Source organism: Dromaius novaehollandiae, chromosome 1 (genome assembly GCF_036370855.1).
Source record: "Dromaius novaehollandiae isolate bDroNov1 chromosome 1, bDroNov1.hap1, whole genome shotgun sequence".
NCBI lineage: Eukaryota > Metazoa > Chordata > Aves > Casuariiformes > Dromaiidae > Dromaius > Dromaius novaehollandiae.
The window spans coordinates 41889458-41902719 of record NC_088098.1 but is presented as its reverse complement, the minus strand read 5'-3'; the positions used below and the strand labels follow the sequence as shown (position 1 = coordinate 41902719).

At 33.9% G+C, this 13262-nt stretch overlaps 1 protein-coding gene across 6 annotated transcripts in view; it reads right to left on the bottom strand.

Annotated features, from left to right (window-relative positions):
• METTL25 (methyltransferase like 25) overlaps positions 1–13262 on the bottom strand; it is a 69029-nt gene that overhangs the window by 15510 nt on the left and 40257 nt on the right. For 5 of the 6 annotated variants that reach the window (XR_010388577.1, XM_064509685.1, XM_064509695.1 and 2 more), the window contains exons 7-9: positions 11626–11655; positions 10351–10424; positions 8858–8951 (exon numbers count right to left, since the gene is read on the bottom strand). Coding sequence is in view for 5 of the 6 variants with exons in the window: in XM_064509685.1 (XP_064365755.1) it covers positions 8858–8951; positions 10351–10424; positions 11626–11655 (198 nt within the window). In the remaining variant the exon portion in view is untranslated. The remainder of the gene's footprint in view (positions 1–8857; positions 8952–10350; positions 10425–11625; positions 11656–13262) is intronic. The other variant, XM_064509682.1, reaches the window with a different exon arrangement.

Genomic DNA, 13262 nt, shown 5'->3' with positions numbered 1-13262 from the left:
ATTTAAAGATCTGGATACTGAATTCGGGGAAGGTTGGGCATCAAGACCCCTTGAAAGTAAACTTTTCTTGTCTCTGCAAAAGTTCTCTTTTTTTTTTCCTAAGGAGAGTTTTATAAATTCAAGTTAGTTCACGTCTTAATGCATTATGCAACTGCACTACTGACAGTTTCCCAATCCTAAATGTGTGGCTCTTCCACACTTTTAAAAATAACAGTAAAATTAAGCCACAGAATATGATTTTTCCTCTTATTTCCATTCATCTGCCAACTGCATTTTATAATATTCCACCCCTTGTTGCTGAGGAGACATTACGAATCAAGTGGCACTCTTTGCTCAGCTAAGAGAAGCGCATCTCCATTTACCTAATGTCGTCTTCACTGTCTCATTGAAAAAAGAGGCTGTAAAGAATTGTCCTGTATTACACCCTGACCAAAATCATGACTGATTTCTTTTCTTCTTCATTCAACACAACATTGCTCCATATTACATTAGTACTAGAAATTTCTAGCAGGTATGGAAACAGTATGTACTATGCGATGTACAAAAGCTTAGAAAGATCCAGTGCTGTTTCCAAAGGACAGGTGACACAGTTTTTCTGTGTCACCAATTACAAAAGCTATGTTCCTCTCTTCCAGTATAGCCCTGCGATGACTTCCTACAAGTGCTATGGTTTGGGAAGATTAAAGAGGGGAGGAGTCTAACATATTAGGTCAAGGCGGACATTTTACTACCTTCAAAACAGAACACAGCACAGTGATGTTTTAAGAGGCACTGGCAAATGTCTAGGTCAAAAAAGAGTGGGGGTTGCTCCTAAATGCTTTATCACAGCAAAATAGCCAGTCACACTCCTTTCAGAATGGCAGCTGTGAGGCCTTTATAATATTTGACTACCAAAAAAGTAACTTCTTTTAATGCAATTCAGCAGATAGAAATAATAAAAAAAAAATCTTTACAGATACCCACCAAGTGCTCAGAAGACATTTTAGTGGTATTTAGCATTCTTTCAAATGATGTACTTGAAAATAAAATTGATTTAGTCAGGCAGTATCTCAAATAACACATCACACTAAAATTATAAATTTACCATTAGTAATTCTGTAGTTAAGACTCCCACGAAGAATCTACTTCAATTTTTTGAAATTGAGGAATATTACAGATGAATATTTTCAGAATTCTGAGTAATATATTCATCCATTTGAATTCCGGAAATTTAAGAAAATCTGATTAAAGAGTTCTTATAACAGCTGAATTTAAACCTAGAAATTCATCATTCAGCTATTCCCATGGCACAAGCTTAGAGAATGTCACGCTTCTTCAGTCAAAATCTTGTGAAGTAAGTAAAACAGAAATTCATGTGGAAAACAACTTTTTCTGCAAAAATTAGAAAATAACATATATATTAAAGGTAGAAGTAAAGATGTGTTTATTATATTAACACATTCTGACATGGCTATGGAAACCTTATTAAGCATTTTCTAGGAAGGATGGAATTTCCTAGGTATATTGTTTTTAAAAAATGAAAAACATAAATGATACATAAAAATAAACAGTTTCATTTTCAGCTTTTGGAATTTCTGTTCATTTTGAAGAGAGAAAAAAAAAAAGAAGTAATCTGAATTACTGAATGAGAAACTTGTTGGAGATGCACCAAAATCCCATCCTTCAAAATTTCTGTGGAACTTAAATGATTTCCTATGTAGCTTCCTAAATACCATAATAAAGCTTATTCTGATAAGCTCCATAGGGATAGAGGCCTTTTATTTTGTCCTAGGCTCACTGTTCATTTAACTGCAATGCTGCTCGTCAATGATGTTTACGGAGCACAGTGTCTCCTAATTACATGCTTTAAAACAATGAAGAAACAAAATATTCTGTGTAACACACTTTGACATAGATGTGTTCAAGTTCAATGAATCTGAAGATCATTAGAACAACTGAAGAACTTTTTTTTATTAAATGCATACCATATCAAATGCATATCCATATCAGAAACCTACAGGAAGTCAGCTCATCTTCCTTGTTCATCTTTATACCCAAAGAGCTGCAGCTGTTGTAAGACCAAACTAAGAAAGATACATGATAAATCACAAATGATAGTTGTATGGGTAGCACAGATGTGGATACAGGACGTAATATCCTCAAGGACTACTCATTATTACATGAACAGATCATGGTTAGAGAATTAGCAGGACAGCTCATGACACAAGGATGGACTGAGAGGCACCATGGAGGGACAGAGCCTCCACTAACATGTTCCTCAGAGAGACCACAAAATTCTTAAAGCCTTGTCAGATGACCCCTTTTTTTTTTCTGCAGAGGAGGAAAATATGATCTTACAGATGAATCCCAAGAATGCTCGTAAGGAGTTTCCAAACACTTTCCTAGCCACTCATAGGGAAGCTATCTGCAAGATACAGTTATAACACGGCATCTTCACAGAACATGAGGTCAGGACATCCAATTCTCTTAGGAGTCTCTGGAAGTCTCATCTTTAAATTCTTGGCTGTACAGTGTTTTAGTTTAAGTGTTTCCATCTAATACTACAGGAGTCTGAACACAGCAAATTGGAACTATTTTTGTATTAATTTTAAAAAGAGCATTATTATCATATAAATAAATTCAAGCAGGCATAGCATAACCTATGTCTGCTGAAAATTTATTCAAGACAAAGCCCAATATATTAAATATAGATTTAGCTAACATGAATAACCGGCTTATCTTAAAATATGAGAAGGCACCTCTTCAATCCATGTTCAATCTGCCATCTGAGCAATTAGGAAAGGGAAATGCATATATTAAAATTTCAGTTCTAAAATAGTGATAAATCATGAGAAACTTGAAATACACGTACACATTTATGCTCCAAGTGTAAAAATACTTATTTTTTTAAATTAATATATCCTTATTTTATTTTACAAAATCAACAGAATTGTTTTATTAGTATCTTATTAAAAATGTGATTAACAATTAGTTACTTAATAGCACTGAAAGATCACTTGGCTCAGTTATTTGATCTTCAGACTTAAAAAGTATGTTAATGTTACTATTATGTGTTTGCTTCATCAAAATGAAGTCACATATGCATGCTCTTTTACTAGTTTTCTTAAAAAGAATCACTGCTTTAAAGAAAGTCACTACTGCATATGAAATATATCAGATATACACATTAGCTATACAGAAAGTGTCCAAAGACATCAGAAAACAATTTATATAATTTTGTCTGACAAAAATAACCTATCATTGTATTTTAGAAAAATTCTGATTTCAGTATTATCCATCAGTTTTACTATTCAAAATTAAATAATCTGGAGTTACTATAGGAAAAGGATTAGCTTATTAATGAATGACATGTAATCATTTCAGAAAATCTTATAAAAATATAAGCCAGAATGTATATATAATTATAAACCATATGTATAAAAATATAAACCAAAAAGTCTTGGTTACTGTAGAGAAAGAAAGTACTAACACATTTGTTTAACTGAATATACTTATGAATACATAACCTTTGTAAAATATATAGAATGACAGTACTTACATCTAAATTTAGCCAAACAGCTAAATCAAGGCTTCAGAATACTTTTTGGACTAAAGTTGCTAGACATAATATATCAAATATCAAAGTTGTTTAAATTACTGAAGATGATAAATGAGCTTGTTACAGGACATCAGTTTTCTATATATGCCTCTTACTTGTTATTAATTTAAGTGCTGTTGTGATAGGTACATCTCACAGAAATGTCTAGTGCCCTTTACTGATCCACTGGTTTAGACCTGATAGCTGTAAATCTGTGTGGGATGCTCCACCTAAAGCACAGGATCAGAAGAAAACAAATGGGCAGCAGCTGTTTTTAAGAAGTATGGTCAAGGTTAGAGGAAACTCGGATTGTGGAAACTCAGCACTGACCAACTGTTTATTGTTGCAGATCTTATCTTGGGTTGTTATACGGGGCATCAGCCAAATAAATGACTTTTTCAGGGGGAAGACCCCAGCAATTTCAGGTTATGTGCAAACACTTGACTGTTCAGAACTGGAAAACACTGTTCACAGGAGACTTGAAGAGAAGCTAAGTTAACCAAAATCAAATAAATCTGCAAAGACGCACTCACTGTCTCGCATGTAAACTTCTAATTGTACGTGAAAGCTTAAGGTGACCCTACCTCTGAAACTGCTGTTGTATCTCCCCAGCATAGATCTACATCTGAAAGGGTTAAGTGATTTGTGAAGTATTTTGACTAAGACAAAGTAACTACTTTATATGTTGTTAGCCCATAAAGGTAACCATAGTGTGAGTATAGCACAAAATGAAATCAAAGTGACTAATAGCTTTTCTTTGCAGATGTCAGAAGTGTTTGCAACTCTGTATATCTTCTTGCCATCAGATGTGGCATTAAATACCAATCTATCCTTATTTCCAGACTTGCACTTTAAATGAATTCTGGACAGCATTTGCTTGTTAAACAGCTCCACCTGCTAAGGATCTCACTTATTAACAGAAATGTCCCCCCAGCTGGACCTGTGGATCCCAACCAAGCCCATCAGCCACACATCCAGGCTTTAACCTTCTAAGTACTTTCTCCCTTAACTCACCTTACAGTCAGGCCCTATAAAAGACCTTTTGCTGATTTATCTCATTAAGTACAGGACACAAGGGAATTTAACAAAAGATTCTCTTTTTTTCTCCAGAGATGCTAGAAATTCATTAAAAGTTTGTATAAACTAATTTATACAAGGATTTAAAACATTTTGCTGTGGCAAGTTTTATCACAGCAATGCCACTTGTAGCACTTCCTGTTCTAATCTGTAGCTAAACGCATTATTAAAAAGGCTTCCTTTTAAATCAGTCTACAAGAAGGCTGTAAAGAGAGCTGAAATACACTTTGCTGAAGAGCTGCAGCAAGAGGAAGGAACTATTTCTGTCTGAAAGAAGCAAGACTAACAGCTTAAGAGTGGACAACTCTAGGAGAAAGAATAGTAATAAACACTTTCTTTTCTCAAGGTGAGAGTCTCACATATGTGTTAAAGTAGGAGATCATTTCAGCAGGTGAAACAGTGAATAACAGGGAAAAGAAATCTTATAATAGAAATAATTTCACCCATATCTAAGCAATGCTGAATGCTTTGCCCATTCAACATGGTCTGTGTAAGAACAGAACGAGCTATGACAAAGTAAACAACTTGGAATAAAATACTGTCTCAGGGTGTATCCACAGCAATTACTGAAGCCCTGTGCTGGCATCCATGTCCCACACAGTAATTCCATTAGTTCTGAAGCTAGAAGCAGTATAAACATACTGAGGAAGCACCAAGCTCACACTAAAAGAGCCCTCTCTGCTCTCTAAAATGAGAACATTTTGCCATATATTCAGTAGTCATGGTGTATGAGTCAGTTTTACTACTGAGGTGGAGGAATGTGTGAAAAGAATGCTTTTGTACCAAAAAGGCAGGAAAAAAAATTACATCTCTCTGCTTAGTCTGCAATTGACAGGCTCTTCCATATTGAAAAGACACACAATGGAGGAAATTATTTTTGCTAAGATAATGGGAAACTTCAATCCCTGAACGGTAATGTGTAACAATGAATGGTCCAGGTGATTGAAAAATACTTTTTTCTTGGTAGAAAAAGCTATTTTGCCTCATTCTAACTTACTCCTGATTGACAATCTTTTCATAATGGGCCTGGTTCTCATTTCAAATAAGCAAAGAGGCTCCAATCTTTACGCCAGTCTCACAAAGGAAAGAGAAAGAGGGGCTTAGTCGTATGAAGAGCTGGCAGGATTAAACAATCTATTTTTATTGAAAAAGTACAGCACAAATCAACTTACTTTTTGGGATATTTATACCTCATTAAGATTTTTCATTAGTTCCATGTTTAGCGAAAGACATAGATTTACCTACATTAGTATCAATGCAGGTTAGGTGTTACATGCAGTTACACTCTTTATCCTGCCTCCTCCTTTGTCCAGACTGGGAAACTCGGATTGCGCCACAGCTACCCCTTGATCAGGAACAGAGACACTGCTGTGCACAAAGGAAGTAGCTGTTGTGCTCGCTGTGAATCAGGAGTTTGGAAGGAAGTTTATGTCCCCTAGTTTAGATTCAGCCACGCTGATCAAAACCATCCATGACTATAACATATATGCCAAGCTACCAAGTTCTGGCAGTGATGTGCTGTTTGCCTTCCTAAAAACTTACCGTCATTATCCCTTTACCTTTCAATACATTTATTATCATGCAGAGATTAAACACACTTTCAATTTTCTGATAAGCATAGCCAAGGACTTGCATTAATATTTTATATGTCTCCAAGTTTTCTGGCATCTGATTTCTTTTTAATATAAGAACACTTTTTACCTGTAAAACAGAGACCCATGTGAAAATTTCTTGTCACTGTCCTCTGTGGTTGTATCACACTGTGTCTCTTGCTTTCCCTAACCTTCTGTTTTCTGTAGTGGATATTTTATCTCCATATTTGGGAAACTATTAACAGAACACTTTCAATTTTACTAAGGTTTACTTAGTTGTTTTTTATCATCTAAATAATTTTATGCATGAAGACAACGGGTGCCTCCTTTTTTGTGAACAACAGGCATGTTTTTGCTTACTCTGTAAGGATCATTCATATACACTTCCTCTCTACTTATATTCTTCCCTGGGCACCCACTTTTGGCCACAGTTGGAGACAGAGTAGACGTCTGGTCTATGCAGTACAGCTGCTCTTTTGTTCATTTTAAAAACAGAACTAGAAAACAAATTCTGCATAAATGTCTCTTTGATTTTTGTTGTCTTTTAGAGCAAGTGTTTAAGCTTCATCACTTTTTTAGCTATGTGTGTTTTTTTCTGAAGAAAGGAATTTAACACATTCTCCAATATTGTGCTGACTCCACCATGAAAACTGCAGTGTCAGAACCACTACAGAGGGAGCAGTAACAACCTTCCTCAAACTAATATCAAAACAACACTGTTTTTATATCGCTGCAGATTTGAATATAGCTGAGAAATAAAAAATAATGTTTAGATCAGCATAAACTTGTCTTTAGTATGTAACCAGCTGTACATGAAGATGGGGAGAAATATAAGCAAATAAGTGAGCATATACTTGAATCAGATCTTTAGCTTCCACACACAAACATGTGCAGCTTGAATCAGTGTTGACAGTTGTGTTTTTCTCAGGGCAACTTGCATTTGTCCAGACCCTTTCTGGCAAAAGGCAGCACTTCTAAGATCAGACATATTGACACGAAGTTTCTATGCTCACTGGCTTTGAAGAAAAGAATGTAAAACTGCTGGAAGTCCTACCAGCAGAGTTTTATCAATAATTTAGTAAACTGATCATTGTACAAACAATTCACTATTGCTTTCTGATGATCACACAAAAAATTAGGCCGATACCATTTTAGCAGCTACTTTCACTCAGGGTAAGTGCATGATGTTAGTGCCTATTTATACAGAAAAGCAAACAGATAACTTAGTTTGCAAACAGAATTAAATACAATCTCTTTAAAACAGAGTGAAAATTCAGCCACAAGACTTTTTTCTTCATGCTGTAAGCACAATTCTACTATCATTTGCATTTAATCAGTTATTTGTTTTGCATTTTTTCTCCTAGTTCATGCTTTGATGTGATTAGCATATTTTAAATGATTTGACATTTCGACTACAGATTTTAAGCACTGCTTTACCAGACACTAAAATATTCAACTTAAATATTTAGCATACTTACCAATCTTACTTCTGGTATCATTTGTACTAAGTTTTTTAGTAACATACATAATATCCTCTAGCATCTCCATTTCACAACATGTTCTCACAGAGCTGTTGTGGTTTTGAGACTCACACAGTCATATCCCATGACTAATGTTATGTTGCCATCTGTTGACCAATTTAACAGTTGTACTGTAAAATACTACGGTACTCAAGACACTCTGGAACATAAAAAATCTCTGGAAGATTTTTTAAGTTTAAATGTCAGATTTGTATTAACATTTTCTTTATATAGCAAAATTATTTAAAAATCCTATTATTTATACTTAACACTTACTAATTTAAAGAAAACAGTATCAGACCCTTCATAGACAGAGGCAGCACCAGAGGTCTTAAAAGGCTATCTAAGGAGACTGTCTAAAGCCTAAAACAAAAAAGCAAATGCCTTCGTAACAAAATTGTATGAGAAACATGCTGCACGGATGGAATTGTCTATCTTGCTATAATGTTACACTTTTCCATTTCAAAAAGACCTCTGAACAACAGATCAAGAAAATACTGCTGCAGAAAAAATGAAAGAAAGGGGTAAAAAGCTTTTACTATGTGATTCATTATTCTTTTTTTTGGACTTCTTTAAACTTAAAAATAACAAGGCAAGGAAATCTTCATGCATGCTTGACTCAGCATTTTAAAAAAGCTGTATTTAACTCTAAATGACTGCATGTGTAAAATTGAGTATCTAGTGTTCTTTTTTTTTTTTTTGCTCAAAGAAGATTTGTAGGACTAACTTCACAGATAAGGGAAAGTCTTTCAAAAATTCTGGTCATGAACACCATACATAGAAAAAGATTGATATGATATAAAGTCATTAGAGTACTGTAATTTTAAAAGAGTATCTTTCAAAGATGTTATAACTGGAAGTCAATTTCCTACAAAATGAAACAATCCAGTTTCGATAATTTTTATTACATAAAAATAAAATATGGATTGGCTCTATTAATACAACAAAAATTAAAGTATTTCATATTTATACAGCAATATACAAACAAAAACAACTTAATGGTTCAGACATATACAGCAGCACTGTGGCGCTTACATTAAGAATTTACATGGATGTAAGAATTCACACGTACTCTCTATTTAGTGACTCACCTTTGAATCATCTAGTTCCAGTTTTTTCAAAGACTTTCTTACATAGTCTAAGAAGGAGGATGACTTGGAGAAAATTTTTCCAACATGTCGATCACTGCAAATATAGCATTGACATGAATACTTTTACACTTCCAACAATAAAAATTATATATTTTTAATTTGGGGCAAATAAATCCATTGGGCAGCTACTACTGTTAGGTTAGTAACAGATTTTCCTTTTTCCACTTTTATCCTAAAATTAAACAAGCTAGCTAATACCCAAACAAGTTTTGAAATACAGCAACTGTACAGTTGTATGAGTTGTAGTATAGTTATTGAGTTGAAAAATATTTGTTTCTCCCCTACAATTTTTATTTCCTTGTGTGAACAACAAAATTCTTATTTTCACTGACTGGTATTTAATAAAAGATTATGCTGTTCAAACATTCCTTGGAAGACATGCACCTGTCCTACCAATCAAAAGGAACAGGAACAAAGCTTTAAAATACATTTACTATATTTATTGGATTACTAGATTTACCAGATTTATGCTGTACACAAGTAGTTTAAAAAAGAGAATGGATTCTTAAAATTCCAGGTCTTACAGTTCATTCTTTTAATTGTTTTAATCTGTTTCTTACATGTTACTCAGTCAGGTACTTGACATCTCAAAAAGCGCAAAACAATCTCACAAGGCTTCAGAACAATAAAACTGTTCAACTGCAATCAGCTGCTATTGCTGTTTAACTGTAACTGGTGACAGCTCACATTAGAGGGCTTGAAAGTAGACCTGCACTGCTTTTATTTCAAAAGCATAATCTTAATTACTTCTTCCAAATTAGACTTCCTTTAACAAATAAAACACACTATCATCTGTCTCAAGTTTTATACAACTTAGTAACTGTGTTTTCACATGTTATATCTTCTATGTAATTTTCAAATAAACAAAAGAAGTATTTCTTCTTTCAGGAGTTTGACCTTTGACCAAACTAATCCTTCAGAAGAGTATAGTATGGATGTCAGGATGTCCACAACACTAACCGTTTCACTCTTCAAATCCCATCCTACCAGGGAACAGTACTTGCTAATATAGACACAGGTAGTGAGTAGCCCTTTACAGCCATACTAGCCTTTGGGTTTTCAGTAATTTTTCTCAGCACAAATGGAAATGCCCTTTTTCCTTTTGCAGTATTAAAAGCTGCCCAGACTTCTGCAAAACAGGGTAGCCTAGGACTGTATATACTTTTTAGTGAATTTGCTATTGGTTCTCTGGGGAATGTATGTTTTCTCCATGCATCCAGTAACAAGGAAGACCTACTTCAGCTCTGGGTAAAGGAAGGACAATGGATTTGTGATGTGAATTTAGAATGAACAAATGCATACTACGTTTTAATTTCATCAGACCATACATATGGTCCTGACACCCTTTCTCTTTTTAAGAAATAATTTCTCTTCATAGTATAGGTGACAAAGAATCAGATTAAGTTAGTATCTGTGAATTCAGAGCTTCCTACCTTTTGGTGACACCATAAATTTCTTCTATAATAACCTGAAGAACAGCTCGATAAAATAATGACGCTGTAGGCAGCTGCAAAAAAAAAAAAAAAATACAGCCAGGATTTAAAGTTGGCAATGAAATTATGGCCAGAGTAACAAAACCAGTATTGACTTCCTTAACTAATTATTGGCTTGTATTCTCTCAAATCAGTTATAACAGCCTTAAAAAAGGAGAATTTACTAATGTTCTTGCATCAAAATTACATCTTTGGTCAGATTATAATACAACCATGACTGTGAGGAAAAAACAAACCCAAACTCTGAAGTAAAAGTTCAAAGGTAAAAGGTTGGCAGAGGGAAAAAGAACAGAGGAAAAAAAGGACTGGATCCATATTCTACTATCTAAAATGTAACATTTTAAATACCTAAAACTGTTCTAAAGATAAAGGACTAACTACCTACTTGAATCATCATACAGTGTAGTCTGAACCATGCAGAAAGTGCTATGCTCATAAGAATAATATACTAAAAACTTCATATCTTTGTATATGAAAGACCTGCATGCATAAAAAAGAGTTAATGCTAATTAAAAAAAACATGGCAAAAAGTGTCTACAGTGAAAGACTATTGGGGTCAGTGGGCTTAACATATGGGAAGAAGAGGTCTTTCAACCTTGGCTTTTAATATTTGCACAGTTGGTGTACACCATTTAGAAAGGATAACTTGCACAACAATAATGTAAGGTATTCACAGCAAAAAAATACAGAGGTAAAAAATGAGAATGATCATGATCTTCCAGATGCAAGCTTTTGTAATAACAATTTCTATTTTTAAATTAGTTGACATAAAACTTGGATAGAGTGATCTGAATCAGGGATATTAGAAAGGCATTTGGACTAAATTTATATATTTGGTGAAAGACAACATAAAGAAGTTAGGAAGAGTAGTTTAGTGTCTTAAAATTTTCAAGTATACATTTATATTTGCGTGGAACGTAAGCAGCATCTGAATATACAGAAGTAGATCACTCACACTACGATTGTTCAATTACATGGAAAGCTGTGTTTTTTCCCTCTTAATTATCAAAAAAGCTAAGATTCACTAAGTACAGTTAGAGCAATAAAAATACAATTTCATGATGACATATGCTACCTATCAGGATTTGATGTACCCTGTACTACTGCTTTTAACTCCAGAAATTCTCAAGTTCAATAAAAGGTCATGGGCTAATACTACTCAAAGGAGAAAAACAGGATTTATCTTGAAGAGTTAAAATAAACAACATTACTTACCATTTGGCCAACCGCAACTCGCTCCAAAGCCTTTAGGAATGAAGGAATTAAACTGCTGATATATTTATTCTTTATCAGAACATTTTATAAGCACATTGTATAAAAGTCAAAAGATATGACATTTTAAAAGATTAATGGTCTGACATAACATGAGCTTGTACACTTTAAGTGTTAATATCTTTAGGGACCCATAATCAGCTCACTTATGTTATTTTGGTTTATTTATGGAAGAAGCAATGACAATCAACTGAATTGTAATAGGCATAAGCAAAATTTGTGTCTTTTTCTTAGCATTCTAAAAAAATTTAAGAGAATAATTTTTTTGAAAGTGCTAAGAAGATACACATTTCTCTTGAATCTGTTCCTACAGAAATATAAGCAATTCACTTTGCTTATTCAACTATTTTAAAGTAAAAATTAGTTCAGTGTCTAATGTCTTAAAATGTTCTTAGTCCCTAGTATACACGTAAGTTGAACTTCCTTATGTAAAGCTAAATAAAGTAAAAACTTAAGAGGGATTGCAGTTAAAGGATGTGCATTATCTTTTACAATAGAGTCTTCACACCATAAATCCTGAAGTAGGTAGGAGAGTACTTGATTTTTATGATCCATAGTGACAAAGAATTACAAATATTAGAAAAGTGGAAGATTTTTCCACGGTTGGAAAGAGATTGTACCTATAGAAATTTCAACTGAATATTAAACATCATAGTAGAAATGAAGATGAAGATTCAGCAAATTACCTGGCAGTACAACAAATTAGATAAGTAGGGCTGCTTGTCTCTGAATCACCTTCCCCTTTTCCTTCGCCTAGTTTTAGTACTGCTTTTGTATTTCAGACTGTTCCTCAAACACAGTCCAGTTGCAATACCTCTGTTCACAACTTTAGCTGAGCTATCAGATTTGACTTACTCTGTATAAACCGTAACTACCACACCAGCATATATCTGTGACTGCTTAGAAGATGAATATGGGTTCTAATATGTTCTGGAAGGGTCTGATACCTCATCCAGACCCTTTGGTCCTTGGCATTTCAGCCAATTTGAACAAACATATGTAATAATTATATCATCATTGTTCAGCAGATTCAGTTTCCCCTAGCCAGCCCTTCACCATAGGAAGAATAGTGCCTAGCTTCACTGTGCTGTCTGCCTTTACTTGTACCTAGCAGAAGGTGAGGAAAATCCTACACATGAGAAATGCACAGAGAGAATTACAAACATAATAATAGTAGCAGTTGCTAGTGTCACAGGAAATCTTTTTGCCTTTTGTGAATGTTTTAAAAAAAGATTAAGAAGAATATATTTAACTGTGAAATTTCTATGATTTCTGTGAAATCTAAAATAGATATATAAGGTATGATCAATATGATCTATTGGTGGTCATTTGTCAATAAAATTTCTCTTTCTTTGTTGAAAGACAGCCTACACTTTTCCTTTCAAAAAGAAAGGGAATGGGAAAGGAAATAGCCAAGGTGTCAGGTCCGTAAGAACTAGTTATTGCGTGATATTGACAAGAAAAAAAAAGGCAAGTTCCTTTTAAAAAGCTTTTTTTTTGTGATAAGACAAAATTTTTCTTGTACCTTGTCAAGGGAAATGCACTTAACTGTTAAAAAATACTAAATAACTGTCCTGACA